This window comes from Malaclemys terrapin, chromosome 9 (genome assembly GCF_027887155.1).
Source record: "Malaclemys terrapin pileata isolate rMalTer1 chromosome 9, rMalTer1.hap1, whole genome shotgun sequence".
Classification (NCBI taxonomy): domain Eukaryota; kingdom Metazoa; phylum Chordata; order Testudines; family Emydidae; genus Malaclemys; species Malaclemys terrapin.
The window spans coordinates 11,641,907-11,658,683 of record NC_071513.1 but is presented as its reverse complement, the minus strand read 5'-3'; the positions used below and the strand labels follow the sequence as shown (position 1 = coordinate 11,658,683).

The 16,777-nt window shown below is 38.9% G+C and overlaps 1 protein-coding gene across 2 annotated transcripts in view; it reads left to right on the top strand.

Annotated features, from left to right (window-relative positions):
• The window catches only part of RNF128 (ring finger protein 128), a 67,246-nt gene extending 50,698 nt beyond the window's left edge, over positions 1 to 16,548 (top strand). For both annotated transcript variants that reach the window (XM_054039770.1, XM_054039768.1), the window contains exons 3-7: positions 6,726 to 6,797; positions 7,789 to 7,871; positions 11,296 to 11,392; positions 12,521 to 12,686; positions 14,996 to 16,548. In XM_054039770.1, coding sequence (XP_053895745.1) covers positions 6,726 to 6,797; positions 7,789 to 7,871; positions 11,296 to 11,392; positions 12,521 to 12,686; positions 14,996 to 15,114 — 537 coding nt within the window. In that variant the 3' untranslated portion in view covers positions 15,115 to 16,548. The remainder of the gene's footprint in view (positions 1 to 6,725; positions 6,798 to 7,788; positions 7,872 to 11,295; positions 11,393 to 12,520; positions 12,687 to 14,995) is intronic.
• Positions 16,549 to 16,777: the final 229 nt, after the last annotated feature.

The window sequence follows — 16,777 nt, the reverse complement described above, 5'->3', positions numbered from 1 at the left end:
TGCCCGAACTGCTGAAGCACAAAAAAAACCCGCTCCTCCTGCCGTGTACCCCCAAGGATCCTCTTGCGCACCCCTGGGGTTCGCGCACCCCACTTTGGAGGTTACTGCTGTAGGTGAACATGTGTTTTGGAGATTGAGTCAGTTTTGTGATGATCATTAAATATTCCAAACTTCAGCTTTCCCTGTAGTGATCAATAACTCCCAAACCGAAATGGAGGATTTTTGATGACTGGAAAGACAGTTTCTTATACCAACTTCAACTATGCAGCGCCTAGTCATTTTGGAGATCGCGAACAGTCTTTGCCTTCAATATTGTTGCACCATTAGATCTACCTTCTTGCTGGACTCTAGTCTTTATTCCACTATCTGCTTAAGCAGAAAAACTGGATTGTATGCAAGGATTCGAGAAAAGGTCTTTAAGAACTGGAATGAATTTGTATATTGGACAGATGGACGAAGGCATTCTAACATCTTGTGCTAAGCAAGTGTGCTTTCAAACCTTGAAACATTGAGGAGTTCCTCAAGCAAATGGCAAAGGGATATAGTTTTAAGTTGGCATAGGCTTATCCAAAGTGACCTAGCAATGTAGGGAAGCACCCATGAACTTATTTGAGTAGTCAGTTTTCTAAACTGTTTCATTATTTGTCTAATGATGCTTTTTGACTACTTGGTTAGATTATTCTTAATACTCTTCCTATAATTCTAGTTCTGTGGAACTGGTCTGTGCTGGCCTCTGCTCTTTCCCCACACTCTGATCTTGACTTTTGTTTTCTATCCATCACAGAACCCTTTTTACAGTACTTAGTTATCAGAACATCCCTTGGTGGAAAAGCAGGGTTTGGCTGTCTGCCCAGTGAATCAGTATTTATTAAATGACAGTCTAAAAATGCCTTCAGTTCCATCTTGGAAGTTTGTAATAAAACAACTGAAAAACGAAAGGTTTTGTTTACTGACTTCAGCTGTGTAGTTTATTTAAATCTAAATAGGAACCTAGTTACAGTATTGCAAACTGATATCTTGATGGTATACATGCTAACATTAATGTTTAGAGAGAGGTCTGATTCATTCTCTCTCTCTCTCTCTCTGAGGTCCATCTGTATGTTGTGAACTTCTTGGTAAAAGTAGAATGTGTCTCACTGAGATCTTTACTCTTATGCAGTTTAACAGACTAAGCAGATAAACTACGTGACTGTAGAAAGCTGGATAGCAAAGAAAAGACGAGAAAAAGACATTACAATCTTTCATGAACCACATGATTCCCTCACCCTGCAGAGTCCTTTACTGTTCTTTCAAGAGGTTTATAGTTAATGCGGGGTGGGAGAGGAGAGACATTAAAAGGCTCTCCTCTCCCACCACTTTAAAAACAAAACTTGACAACTTCTGTTACCTGAAAACTGAAATAGACTTTTAAGAGAGGACTTGATTCTCATTTATAACAAGGAGACTCTACAGCACTCTGACAGAGTAAAGGGGTCTTAAATGTAAATGAGAATTGGGCCCAGCGAATGTGCAGAAGGAATAATCTGCCTGATCAGCAAATCCTTAAGGGTTATAATCAGTAAGGAAGGCATTTCTGGATGTTAATACTTCCAACAATTGAAGAGGGCTTCTTACACTTAGAATTGTATGAAGTAATAGTAAGTTAATCTGTCAAAGGCAAATAGAATGAAACATAAGACCCATGAGGGAAGTCCCAGTACTAATTAGCAGGATGCTGACCTGTGCAGGAAATAACATTTTCAAAATCTCGTCCATTCTAATTTAGCTTACTGGCACCAAGAAATAACTAGTGATAGTACTTAGTTCACCATAATTAGTTCAAAGTTTAAACTTAAATGCTGTTATACAAATTACATAATGCCTCAGAAGTGACCCACTTAAGATAATATAGGAAGCAAGGTGACCTGCATCTGGGCAATGCCCAAGTTCGTGGGAACAATAATTAAACCTCTGCACCTGAGGGTAGTGGAGCTCGGCGTGTCATGCAAATGTCTTGCCTGGATTATGGGAGGAACATAAGGAGTGTCAGACCTATTTGAAGATCCTTCATCTCCAAGCACCGGTGATGATCCTCTCAGAGGAAGAGCAGGGAAAGGAACTTGACAGCATCAGTGCTACCTTCCAGAATGGAGGGACAGAAATAAAAACTGCTCTGTCTTCTCCCCTCTCTTCCTTCCCTCTGGGTCTGACTCTCCTGTTTAGACCAGGCAATGGCAAATCCATAATCTTGCAGATTGTGGCATATTCTTAACTCTAAATTGTCATGGGTGGAAACCAGGACAGGCTTATCCTGTGTCTGGCTGCTTCTTGTTCTTTCCCACCCAGATAAAAATTCATTTACCTTCATGAAAATATGTTTTGTTAAAGCTTAACGGTCAATTTAAGCCCTTAAGACTTGTTAATAAAAAAAAAAAATTAGGCAAGCACTGAAGTTAAGGAAAAAACAGCATTAAGGTTGCCTGTGCAACCTTAATTCAACCCCCTTGTATCTGCACTGTGATGCAGTCTTGAAATACATGACTGCATGCTCTCCCACACAATCACTGCCTCCATCATTGTATAGAATAGGTAGTGCCCACTGAATGTGCAGCTATTCAGTATTTTATCTTCATTGGTCAATGTGTGGCCCATAACTTACTCTTTCACAGAGAAAGCAAAAGGCCCTGACTTTAGGGCAACCACAATACGAAATTTCAAGTCCCTTCTCCAAGCATAGAGTTACAGGAGCTGCTTAACAAAATGCTGTTAATTTAACATAGGGCAAAACAACATTTTTCCCTAACATCATTCTAAGAAATGGATGAATAGTTCTTACTGAAATTTTCAAAAATCAGCCTGAAGCAGACACTTGGGTGTGGGCTGTAAGTTCTCACACCATTTTAAGCTTGGTGACAAAGTCATACAGTTAAAAGCAGGAACTTATAATGGAAAATGTTGTGCAGTCTTAATCTTAGATAGTGCTACTTGCACTGCCTGTAATGACAATATGAAAACTTCCAGTCTGTATGTGAGCCAGACTTCATTTCGAACTCAAATATTGTAACTGCAGACAGTGACACAACTCTAGTTCTCCAAAGACTACGGAAGTTCAGGACTCTTGTGTAACAGAATAATTTCTAAACTATTTCCTGCTCTTTCACAAACTCCTAAATTACAACAGGGCAGCACGTTTAAAACAAAAAAGGAAGCATTTTTTCACACAACGTACAGTCAACCTGCGGAATTCCTTGCCAGAGAATATTGTGGAGGTCAAATCTATAACATCTAGCTCTTTTTTGAGCCCTAAGTTCATGGAGGATAGGTCCATCAATGGCTATTAGCCAGGGTGGACAGGGATGATGTCCCTAGCTTCTGTTTGCCAGAAGCTGGGAAATGAGTGGTGGCATGGATCACTTGGTGATTACCTGTTCTGTTCATTCACTCTGAGGCATCTGGCATTGGCCACTGTCAGAAGACAGGATACTGGGCTAGATGGACCTTTGGTCTGACCCAGTATAGCCATTCTTATGAGAGAACCAGGGTACAGCAGGTGTGTCTGTCCTACAGGATCTTAGCAGAGAGAATGTGTACTGAAGCTTGGTCAGAAGTGGACACTTAGAAAAGTCTCTATGCTAGAAGGTAAACTAGCTCAATGGGAAGGGGTGTCTGAAGGAATTCAGTGGTGCAGCTCTCAGAGACTTCATTGTGCATAGCTGACAGCACAATTAGAAATATTTTTGACTATTGTCAGAGTAAGGGACTGTGGACTTTCTAAACTTAGTCAGCTTGGAAGTCTGCCAATGAATTTCTGTGTGGGAATTGTGGCATTGATACCAGGTCTAAGCTGGAAACTTGGACATTGTTGCCAGGTCTTAACTACGAATTGTCTGAACACGTGTGGCTGCTATTTTTATCAACTTCTTTCCAGATTAAGCCTATAAAACACTTCTTTCTCTGGTATTGATCACCAGTTGATGTCCATGGGCAGGGTCTATCTTAATGGGAGCACTGAAATTACTGCACCTGCTAGTGAAGCCTCCAGAGGCAGGGCTCTGAGGTGGAGATCTAGGCAGGAAAATGGAGGCACAGAATCTAGATGCAAGTTCCTAAGCAGGAACTCTCCAGAAAATGGTTATGACTTAGCGGTTTATCTCCCTACACATGCCCACTGTTCCTGTTAATGTTGATGTTAGAGTTGGCTCTTGTCAGTGTAGTTTGTGAGCATTAGTTTAACAAACATTATTGCTTAGACAAACTCAAAACATTTTGTTTTAAAATGACTAATAAAGCTAATCAAAATTCATGTAATGTGCCTACCCTGACACGAACCATGTGGATTAGATGCTGGTGTGAATTTTACATAGTCTTTTTTTTCAGTTGTCATGATTTACAGAACTATAAAGTGTGTGTGTGTGTGTGTATATATATGTATATATATAATATGCGCATGCATGCGCGCGCTGTTCTGGCCAGTAGATAATAGACGGTATTGATATTACTATATACTTATATCTTCTATTGAATGTACCATACTCCACATGAGAACTCTGTGGAAGTGTCATATTTTTTGAGGCTCTTCATCTATTTGTTAGTCAGACAGACTAGCTCATAAGACCACAATAGAGAATGCTTCCACGTAGTCTCAACCTCAGAAACACCTTAAACTTGTATCTGATTTTGTTCTGCCTAACGTTGCAGCAACTAGTCTTCATTCAAATGGAAACAGCAAAGTGGCATTATCTGGATGTTCTTATTCAACCAACAAAAAAACTTTTAAATCAATTTGTGGTGGCTTTGAGGTTTTTTGTTTTAAAAAACAAAAAATTAAATTGACTTGTCAGTCTCTTCATGGCCTCTGTGTATATTGTGGAAGTTGCACCTTGCTGCAGAATTGTACTAAGCCTCTAGCCCCTTTTTGTTGCAAAGATAACTTTGAAAATGGGACTGTAATGCAAACTGATGCCCTGTTGCCTTCCTGAGTCAATAACTCTGATGCATGAGCTGCCCATGTTTATATAAATCGTTTGCTCCATGTGAAACCTAAAGACGACACTTTTTAAAATGATTGACTAATTCACTACTGATAACTTTAGCATAAAGAGAGTTTATGGGCTCATACTACAACTGCAAATTGCGTCTCACTTCTCTAAGGCTATGTCTACACCAGTGCTTTTATCGGTATAACTTGTTGCTCAGGGGTTTGAGAGAACCCCTCTGAGCGATATAAGTTACACCAACAAGCAGGGGGGTGGACAGCACTATGTCGGTGGGAGATGCTGTCCCGCTCGTTGGAGGTGGTATAATGTCGACGGGAGCACCCCCATCAGTACGGAGCAGCTACATATGTGATCTTCGCATCGGTACAGCTGTGCCATGCTAGTGTAGACATGGCCTTAGTGCCCCTCCCGTTCAGCTGTCAAACTCAAGCGACTTCCTCCTCCTGACTTTCTACAATGGTTATATATTATCACTACCAGAATCTTAGTTCAGTTAAGAACTGAAAATAATAGCCCAGATTCCGTGCTGATTGTGTTTACATTCACACATTGAGAAACTCAACATTTTAACTTGTAGCAGAATATCCAGTTTGCTGCCGAACTTTGATCCACCTTGCCTGGGCTATAAAGACCCTTATTGTTGCAGCACTGTAGCTGGGTCTGCCTGCTATGACTTCATGTCCTGAAGCAGTAGTTACCTGCATAGTAGGGAGAGGTTCAGCATGTTACTGAAGATAAAACTTTTGTGACATTTTAAGCAGAAATACAGGCTTTCATGCTAATTGAACCCTCCACAGTACCATTGATTAACAGTAGCTGTTAGGCAAGCTAAAGCTTCCACTTTTTGGCCATTTGTGTGTGCCTCTGTCTCTCGGCAGCCTGAGAAAATCAGATACGTTGATTGACAAGGTGGGCGGGAAGGGGGAATGCAGTCCCACTTCTTTGCTGGCATTGTAGCTACCTTGTAAGTTTTCTAGGGCTAGTCTTTGATAGTACAGTCTACAGGTTTTACCTAATCTGCCCACAGGCTTAGATTAAAAAATAGCTTTCACAAAGGTGCAAATATTACATATGCTAACTTGGGTCAGTCGCCAGATAAAATTGTTTGACTTGTTCAGTGTACAGTTGCAGTTGGTGCTAGGAAGCTCAAGGCTCCTGAGTGGTTTGTATACACTTATGAAATGAACTCATTTCAAAGGTTTGGCTCAGAGGGCGTGTTGAGAGTATTTGAGGAGCTGACTGGTAAAGAACTTTGCTTTTATCAAGATACGCCTAAGTGGCAGTCTGTGCTAGGAAGTCACAATACAAATTCACAGCAGTTGGATATATGAACTCCCTGTGATTTGAGTTCTACAGTGTTTCCTCTTCTGGGTTGAGTTAATTTGAAGGTTTAAGTTGACACTGCGAGATCGGATGCAACTTAATCAAGATACGATTGTGTATGTTTACAAATCTGAAAAGTTTTGCATATTTTCTCAGTGAAAAGCCTTTTTAAAAACATTATTTGGGGAAAGCATGTGGCATGTCCCTTAAAAGCACAACTGTATAAAGTATCCAAAAACTAAGTTTCGGCTGTTTTTTCTTAATGTTTTTGACGCATAAATAGGCAAACTTTCTCTTTAAAGGCCACATTGAATATCTATGGATTATAGAGAGAGACTTGGTTACATTCGATTTTTTTAGTCATTGTTTATAGGCAAATTCATTCTGTAGTTTAATCAACACTTCTCTCCTTTTTTTTTGTTACAGAGACAATTAAAAGCAGATGCCAAAAAAGCTATTGGACAGCTACAACTGCGCACGTTAAAACAGGGGGACAAGGTATCATTGACAAAATAATTTCCTTATATTCTTTTGAAATGTAATCTGACACAACGTTGTCCAAACTTTCCTCTTCTTGCTTTTGATAAAGTTGGCTGTACAAATATCCTAAAATTTTCCTGCCTTAAGTCAAGTGAACCGGAGTGCAAACTCAAATCATTTTTGAGCCCAAGCCTTCCAAAGGGCATATAACTTGCAAAACTGTAGTCTATAGCAAAATACGCTCCATTCTCACTGAGATTTTGGCAGATGTAACTAATGTAATAATGTCAGTCACAGAAGGGAGTTGGCAGGGGTAACTTGAGCCAACTGCTTCGTTTTAAATGGTGTGTTTTGATTTTTAGTTGCGCCAAATGCTCCTGATCTTTGGGCATTAGTGCATACAACTAAATTTTATTTATTTAAGTTTCAGAAGTAATTCTTCAGTGGAACTGAGAGCATCTACACTACGCCGCAGTGAGCACTATGGGGTGGGGGGTTCAAATTCTAGAGCACACCAAAGTGTTGCACTTTAACTGCCCTGTATGGACACTGCTAGAGCGAACTAAAAGGTACCTCAAGTCGCATTAATTTAGTCCTGTTTAAATCTAGTCCTCTTTCAAACAGAACTATGTTAATGCAAACACTGGACACTAGAAGTGCAACACTTCGGAGCACTCTGCAATTTACACTCCCGTAGTCTCACTGCATTGCAGTGTAGCCGTACCCTTACTTCCTTTTGGCTTTTCTAAGGTTTTAAACACCCGTCCACTGATTAAACAAGATATTTTGCTGTTGATTAAGTCATGGGTTTGCTTTTTAATGCTTCAGATTAAACGTCAAACCTACTGGGTTGGTAATTCATCATATATATATTTGTATTTGAGAGCGGTTCTAGCTTATTCTGGCTAGAACACTTTTATCTTGAGATTAATTTCCAGAATAAATCTGTACGCAACTCTTTATCATGAATCTGTCTCAGGATAACTAATGATTTATACTCTTCATTTAGGAAATTGGTCCTGATGGCGATAGCTGTGCAGTGTGCATTGAAGTATACAAACCAAATGATGTAGTGCGTATTTTAACTTGCAAGTAGGTTATCTTCTGCTAAATTGCGATGTATATTTTAAATGCTAAAGTGTACTTCCCAAAACCTTTGTTAAAAGACAGTAAAGGATGCAACAGGGTCTAATCTTACGATAGTTGTTGCCCCACCAAAATAGCCTTAAAGCTCCCTGTCAGGTTTTCAGATAAACATTAGAAATTGTGGAAATACGCAATAAAGGTTGCTTATTGCCATGTAATAACTTTCAGTGAAGATGATGATGATTTCTTAAGGTTGAAGAAGTTTACCACATAGCTTGTGTGAAGGATTTCCTAGCCTTTTTAACATCAAATTGGCATAACACTTGTATGCTAGTGTATAAAAGTGTATGGTCCCAAACTCTTAGGTCTTATGGCTTGACTCCTTTTCAGAGGTTCTGACCACCTGCATCTCCCACTAGTTTCATTGGAATTTGGAGTTACTTGGCACCTCTGAAAACCAGGCTGTCAAAGTATAAATGAACAAGGCTTTTTGCTGAGATTTATGGTGCCTCGTGGGCAGCACTTTTTGAGTGTAGTCTGTATTTGCAACGTATTTTTCTTCTGCAAGTTTATCATTAAAACTAGTTATGGGATAGCTGCCACTTCCTCCACTCTCTTAAGATAAGGTGATGACCAAACTAAAATTATAAATATTTTCTGCAGAGATCTTATCAGTATCTTCTTTCATCTCCCCTGCATATCCTAGTCTTCTTTTCCCTACAGAAGCTCAGTGTTGAAAAGCTAGTATTTTCTTTGGCTTTATTATGCCTGTTGGTATTTCACAACACCACTTCAGTGTGCGCTACTTACATTCTCTATCATTAAGACTGATTTATAACTATCCCCTGTCTTCCCTTTCTCATAACTTGCCTAAACCTCTCATTTTGGGAAGGGTTGGCCAAAATAGTTCAGCTCTTTTTGAGTTAAAGCTAAAATTAGTGTTCTAATAACTAAACCAGTTGAATCTGGAAGCTTTCCTGGGTTTGTACAGCTCTTGATCTACAAGTTAAAGTAAAGTTTGAAGAAAATCTGAATTCAACACAAGCATCCTGAATTTGGTCCACTTTAGCAATTGAACTTTGGAACGAGAGGAGCATTTAGCCTGATCTGGAGTTAGCTTTCAAAATCTGGAAGCATAATTCTTGTGTAAGAAGCATGCAAAAAAATAGCATTCATCCAATGTTTAGGCTGAGAAATAAGTTCTGAAGGTAGGACAAATCCAAAGTTATGGTTGATCTCTCATCAACAATAGGAAGAGAGCCACATTGAAGAGATGGTGTTATGTAACTGTCAAATACATTATCTAATACAAGCTGGAATCTTTATATATTATCTTACATAAGTGAGTGTTTGTGTAAGCACGCTATGCCCTACTACCATGCAATAGGAGCTCTACATTAAGCCTTGATGACCCCAAGAAGTTGACAAAAGCAATTATCAACAGATCTCCCTGGTCCAGTGCAGGCACAGTGTAACTGTTAGCAAAAGTAAGCACGTCTCAGGAACACTTAACATTTTCGTTAGTACTGAAGTATGTTGGCAGTTAAATAGCTTTCAGCAGCAGTCCAAGGGACCTCTTGCTGACAGTGGTATTTAACAGTGGATCAACTTCCCAGAGTAAAAAGGCATCTAGTCAGGGTTTTAGACACCTCTAAGTTGATAGCTTGAAAAGTCAGCTACCCTCTTCTACAAGACCGTGTCCATAAGCAAGTTCGGATATATCTACTCAAGCACCTTATGATTGCTCTCTAGAATACTCCAGAGACTGTCCCTTTTCCTTACTTAGTTCCACTCCAGACTGAAGGTTGAAAGGACAAGTAATTTAATCACTTATAGCTAGACAACAGTTAATATGAAATCGTACATATATTTTTATCTCCCCATTCCCCCTCTCCTAACCCAGATCCATCACCAATTCAGAATGCATGTGGTAGGCACTTGCATGCATGCCTGTGTATTAGTCATGCTACATGTAGTGTACTACAGTAGAACCTCAGAGTTATGAACCCCCCGGGGATGGAGGTTGTTCATAACTCTGAACAAAACGCTATGGTAATTCTTTGAAAAGTTTACAACTAAACATTGACTTAATACAGCTTTGAAACTTTACTATGCAGAAGAGAAATGCTGCTTTTAACAATCTTTATTTAAATGAAACAAATACAAAGCAGTTTCCTTACTTTGTCAAATCTTTCCTTAAAAATCTTTTCCTTTTATTTTTTAGTAGTTTATGTTTAATACAGTACTGTATTATTTTATCTCTGTTGCTGCCTGATTGCGTACTTCTGGTTCTAAATGAGGTGTGGTTGACCGGTCAGTTCATGACTGAGGTTCTACTGTATGTAGTCCTTGTGTATACACCCACGTTATGTACTTGTATGTCTGTGCAGCCATGTGTACTCACGGTAAGCACATAGGGATGCAGTCTTCCTCATCAGGATGAGGGCATGATATTATCTGAGGTTTTTTTAGATTTCCCAGAAACAAGTGGGGGTGGGGGGAGGAGTTATGTCTTTGAGTGAAAAATATGTTTCTCTTAAATCTAGGAGTGAAGTATAGACTTTGTTGTTAACTTGGCTTATATAAGTTCAAGGTTTATCCACTTGAGGAAGTTAGTGCTCACATACAAGCTTTAAGAAAGGGTGTGATACAGGTGACCTGCTGACTTGCTCTAGTAAGGTGTGTTTTTGTTTTTGTTCTTAAACAGAGAAACTAACGAAAGCACCAGACATGGCAATTACAGGCTCAAACAGTTATAGATTAGTCATAAGCAACAACTGGTTCAAATAACTACTTATGTAACTTGAAGCAACACAAGGCATGTGTGATCCTTTCATGTCTTGGAAGAGTTAATTTTGTCCTTAACTAGTCTTAATATCTGTTAATATGTAAGCATTCCTTTTCCAGACCTCCGGGAAACAAACTTCAAAAGGCTTATTTTGAACTTGAATAAACAGAACCACAAGTTATTCTACAGTGATTGATGGAGCTGTTTAACTATTTTGGACACACACTCTACTTAGGCTTTACTGAAAACTGTTGTCTGTTAGCTCTCTTGTAACACTCCATGAATTTCTCCTCTTTATAGTCTAGGTCTTATCCATCCAGTACCACAGTATCTCTTCATAGTTGCACCTTAAAAATATAAAGGCTCCTAAACTTTCTAAGGATGTTACTGTTCAAAATGAGAATATCACCTTTAAATCTTCCCTTACCTGTAGTTGGTGTAACTAAAGTAAGCAGCGACAAATGTAAATTTGTCTTAAACATTTGCAGTGTATTACTGGGGGACTAAAAGTCTATGGTATTGAACAGATGCTATGAGAGCATTGGGATATTCAGTAATGGTGGGTTAAGTAAAATATTTAGCTCTATAATGACCAAAGAGTGTTAAGAATGAAATAGTGATGGTTAACTTTTTTCCTACCAGCCATCTCTTCCACAAGACTTGTATTGATCCCTGGTTGTTAGAACACAGGACGTGTCCTATGTGCAAATTGGACATACTCAAAGCTTTGGGAATTGAGGTAAGTTAGCATGCTTTCTTGGTGACAAATGATTTAAGAAATGTTAAAGTGCTAGTGTGATGAATCAACGGATTCTTTTTTTTAAGCTACTCCTAGAATGTAGAGAATAAGCTCTGAGACTTTGAATGTCTCCTATAGTAAGATATTACTGTGTGACACTTGAAACAGTAAAGAAGACTAACATCTTGGTGAAAACTGCTGCTGACTTGGCATGGCTTAGTAGCTGCTCATTGGCTATTTCAAATGTTTTGTGACATACTTTAATCTACAACAGAGCAACAGAAAAGAGTTAGTAGCTGCTTTTAACCACAAATCTATTTGGGTGGGGCTTATAGCAGGCCAGGCTAGCAGATGTGTGAATTTGAGAGTTCCAAGTCTTAGTGCAATAAATTAGTTGTTAGTGGGGTTGGCCTGCATTTTTTGGCAGATTCAGGTAATTAACACTTCCTCCATTCCACCACCCCTGCAGCTATTTAATTAAATCCCCAGGAGTCTTTAGATGACAAGAAGGCTGGCAGAGATCACTCTCCTCCCTTCAGCAGATGGCTTCTAATAACATACTTTTAAGGAGCTTGTGTTTATCAGAGACTGTCAGTTTATTATTAAGCACCTCTGACCCAGAGAAGTGCCAGAGTGAGACGCTGTTGAGAAATCAACTGTACTATATTGTGTGTTTTTGGAGGAAGGGGGAATGGAAGTGCAGAGAACAGGGGTACACAAGGTAACAAGTATCTGAACCGCTTCCAGTTTGCGTCACTAGATCGTGTCAGTTAGCTTTCTCCTCTGCTGGGTGTGTAAAAGATATTTAACTTGTCCTGTAGCAGCACCTTGAGAAGTAGGCCTAGCACCAGTGTTTGCGGCACTGGCCCTGAAAGGGACCCCAGTGGAAGGCTGCTTTTTCAAGCTGATAGTTGCTTAGCCCATGAGCTTATGTTCCATATTTTATCTCCTTTAGTTTCACTGTGCGCTTCTCAGGAGGGTTGCTACAAGAAGGCAGCAGGCATGTTGCTCCACTTGTCCTGTAGACACAAGGTCTAATATGACAGCTGTGTTGGGCAGGTTACAGCTTCATAGATAAAGTGGACAATTAGAGTTGCACCTTAATTTAAATCATTTGACTTTACAAAGGTGGATATAGAAGATGGAGCAGAGTCTTTCCAGACCACGGTGTCCAATGAAGCATCGAATAGAGCTTCACTTAATGAAGAGGATAATCGTAGTGAGACTGCATCATCTGGCTATGCTTCAGTGCAAGGCACAGATGAGCCGACTCTAGAACATGCGTCTTCAGAGCGTAAGTATTCAGTGATCCCTGTCTCAGTCAGTTTGTTATACAAATTCCATTAGCCCCTCATTGCACGTTCTCATACTGCAGGACAACTTCAATTTTGTTTTGGTATGGCTATTTAAATCGCCCCTACGCAGAAGCAGAGTGCATTCCGGCCAGTCAAATTCTAGTGAAGGCTAGTAGTCAAATATTGTTGTCTAGTAAAAAATCTTCCTAGAAAAAGAAGTCTGATAGGAATATAGGTCTTATGTGAGTATTGAAGAAGGCCCTTAACCAGTAAAACAAAAGGTAGGACTCCATTCTTGAGGTGGAAGTTGAAGTTAAGGGAAACACCAGTGGATTCAACTTCAACTTCTGCTTAGATCCATGCCCAAGGTGCCATCTCCCCAAAGTCAGCTGGCCAGTATAACTGGCAACGCTGGAAGTTCGTGTAAGGGAAATCCATCTGCTCCCCTTCCTGAATTTTCTGTGCAGCAAAGGTTAAGAAACCATGCACTGAGTAGGATCCGAAATACTAGATGTGTATTAACACTGGGAAGGAGCTTGACAAGTTTTAGTATTAATATTAGACCTGAGAATATATAACTTATATGAAAATCTGTTCATGGCCACAAAGTTTAATGGTGTTTGGTTAAGCCCAGGACTCTTATGAAGAAAATCTTAATTTAACATTGGTGTCAATCAGGTTTCCTGCTTTCTAACATTTGTGCTGCATTAAGAGAGCTAAGAGAAACTAGTCTTTTCTGATCCTATTGAGGAACAAGGTCAAATAATGTAAGTTTAACTAGTAAACTATGGATTCCAAGGATCCAAAGGAATTTCTTAGATTGGCCCACGTCTCACTGCCCTTGTAACATTTCCATGTCAAATATATAGTTTCTTCAGTATCACTAGATGAATCTACATTCTTGAAATTTTGCACTAGTTAGGGAAGACTTACGAAGAGTTAGTGTAATACAGGCAAGTCGCATTTTAGGCACATTTAACATGAGCAAATTCAGCTTTGCACGGTCGGCAAAAACGGGGGGGAAAAAAGAAAAAACAATATAAAAACTGCATCTGTAGTGCGGGCGATTCTGCCCGCCATTGAACTCAATGAGTGTTTCACTATACACGGTTTTCGCTTTGCGCGCTAACCGCGGAACGGAACCCCCGCGTAAGATGAGACTTGCCTGTACTCTAAATGATGCAGTGCTGTCTGATGAATAGAAATGGTAAATATCGTACTGAATTTTAGATTTCCCAACTTGAATAGAAAACAAAAAACGTGACTTTATAAATCTTTCAAAGGATATTGATAGTCTCTTCTACAAATTAATAACCTACTTTCTCCTTACAGAAATAAACTGTCTTTAAACTAGAAAAGATATAGAAAACGTAGCGAAATTGCTCTGTACTTGTATCCTTTATGTGATTTGTAAGTTTAATCTTCCTATTAAATTCAACTTCCCAAATGGCTCAGTATTTTTGCTGTTGCTTTATCTGGGCTCTTACCACCTGAAAAACTAATTTTTTTTTCAATGGTCTCCAGAGTAATGTTGAAAGGCAACAAGCAGAAAGCTTTTTTGCAGGTGTAATAGGAAATGGTTCAAATGAATAATTAGAAACCGAAACAATGGGAAAGCATGGTATTTGCTGCCACCTGTTGGGTGTCTTGCCCTGGAAAATGCAGGTAGAATTGTTCAGACAAGAGCTAGTGTGCTCTGCTCAAAGTAGATAAGTGGATCTTTTCTTTTATTCCAAATTCTTGAAGGCTACATTTTTACATCCTGCACAGCCAAACATTTGCCACTTCCGTGTATTTACATAAATGATTGAAATAGCTTAACTCTGACTTTCTTCTTGCCACTTAATATTTATTTGCATTTCCCCCCAGCTCTTTTATGCATTTATATTCCCTTTCTTTTGTTTTAAGTTTTAGTGTATTCTAGCTAGCGTGTGGCTACAATACCTGCTACTTTTTGTTAAGCTTCTCTTATCCAGGATCTACCACACAACTATAACCTGGCACTCTCCCCCATTTTGGGTGTACTCAATGAGATGTTAACACAAAAGTAGTTGGCATTATCCTTTATTCCCAAAGGTGCCAACGGTGAGGTAGTGGGGAGAGGGCAAACTGCAACCCAGAAGGGTCTGGACTTCATGTAGGGGTACAGAGCAACATTTCGGTTGCAACATGTTAGCGTATGGCAAGTAGGTGTGTGTATAGAGAGCGTGATGCTCCAGAGAGGAAAAGTTAGTATATAGTTTAGGATAATTAAGTGAACCAAAAGCTATTTATTAATAGCTTTTTTTCTTTTGTTTCATCCTAAAAGATGACAATCTGCATCTCGTAAACAATGAGTCCCAGTCTCCAGCAGTGGAGGTCCTGCCTCACCTTGACAACCCGAGCTTTGAAGCAGATGAAACACGCGTTCAAGAAATCAAATCCTAAAAATCTGTCAAGCAATGTGGAATCTGAACCCTTTGTAGCAAACTGCCAATTGTGGTCGTTATGTACGTCAAACAGTATAACAAATGAACTACTCTGTAGCAGCAATGTTGCATTGGAAATATTGGGATGAAATGAAATTTTTTTAATAGATCACAATTACATGGCTTGAAAACTTAACCTTCTTCTAATTTAAACCTTTTTATCTTCCGTATGGAATTTAGTGCAAGTATTCTTCAGATAAAACTCTCAAAGGAACGTATGGAGAAAACCATCTGATTTTAACATTGAACCAAACCTTCCTAACCCAGCCAGTCTTGTGCAGCGACATTTCCATTCAGCCTGTGAAAACACGCTGCTTTTTTTAAATATTGTACTAAGCGGATTCTCCTGTAGTAGCTGTCTCTGTTGGGAATTGTTTGATTTGGAGCTCATAGATTTAATATAAAGATCAATTTTGATCTGATTGTAATAGAAATCTATCTGGACTTAATTGTTTTATGTAAAGCAATGATCATGTTAACTGTCACTGCACCAAATTAATAGGACAGAATTACAAACTAAATACTTGTCAACCTTCCCCTGCCCCACAAATATTTTTGTGGAATATTAAACCTATTTCAGATGAGGTAAAGGTTCTAATCCATCATATAATGCAACATATATTCGTAAACCTATTTGAAGGGTTTTAAATAACAGGTCAAGTCTGACTTACACAATATTGTAAAGGGAACAATTCCAGAAGTGCTGTTTGTTTGTTTTGTTTGTTTGTTTTAAATACCCTATTCACTTTCTCAAACTTATAACTTGTGAATTAGTGGACTGTTAAATGGAGTCTGAAGGCTATCCTATGGCTCAGGGGTTGTATAAATAGCTGCAACACCAGCAATGTTTGCTAGTCCACACTTTGTGGGAGTCTGAAATGCTGAAGACTGTCAACTGAGGGTGAAGGTCTACAAACACTGAATAGAACATGGTAAGGCAACAGGTTGTAAAGAGTGCTACTGAATATTGGGCGGGGGGAGAGAGGTTGCATAGTTTAGCAAACTGGATAAAATTGCAATGACTCAACTGATATCCTGTAAATGAAGCTATAAATTATTGCTGATAGTTTTCTAATATTTGGGGAGAGTGGAACACAAGGGTGCCTTAGTACAAAGTCTAGAGCCTCATCCACCAAAGTTAACTAAGTACATCTATAATGCACTTTATTTTTATTTTGTGTCTTTATTCTTTATTCTGTGGTTTTGTTCCTAATACTAATGCTAACAGAATTTAGTCTAAAGAACAGCAATAATGTACTACTGTTGAATCTCTTGGGAGAAAACAATGCATTTTCTTACTTCTGTGTAGTATGATTAAAAATGTTGTAAATATTTCATGATTTGTACCGAATTTCTTTGAATATGAAAATGTAAATAAAACTATATTCAAATGGCCTGTCTGATACTTGTGTATGTTTGTGCGTAACCACTTTTATTACTAAATTCTTCTGCGTGGACCTTAACCAGATATTTCAATGTTTCTCATTCCTTTTTCCATCCACAATCCCAAAACTGTTTGGTTTTTTTCACCCTCATGTCCATATCTGAGAAGAATGGTGTTTCAAAGACCAAAAAAATTACTAAATATCAGTTAGATATTTAGATAATAGGTAGTATGCAAC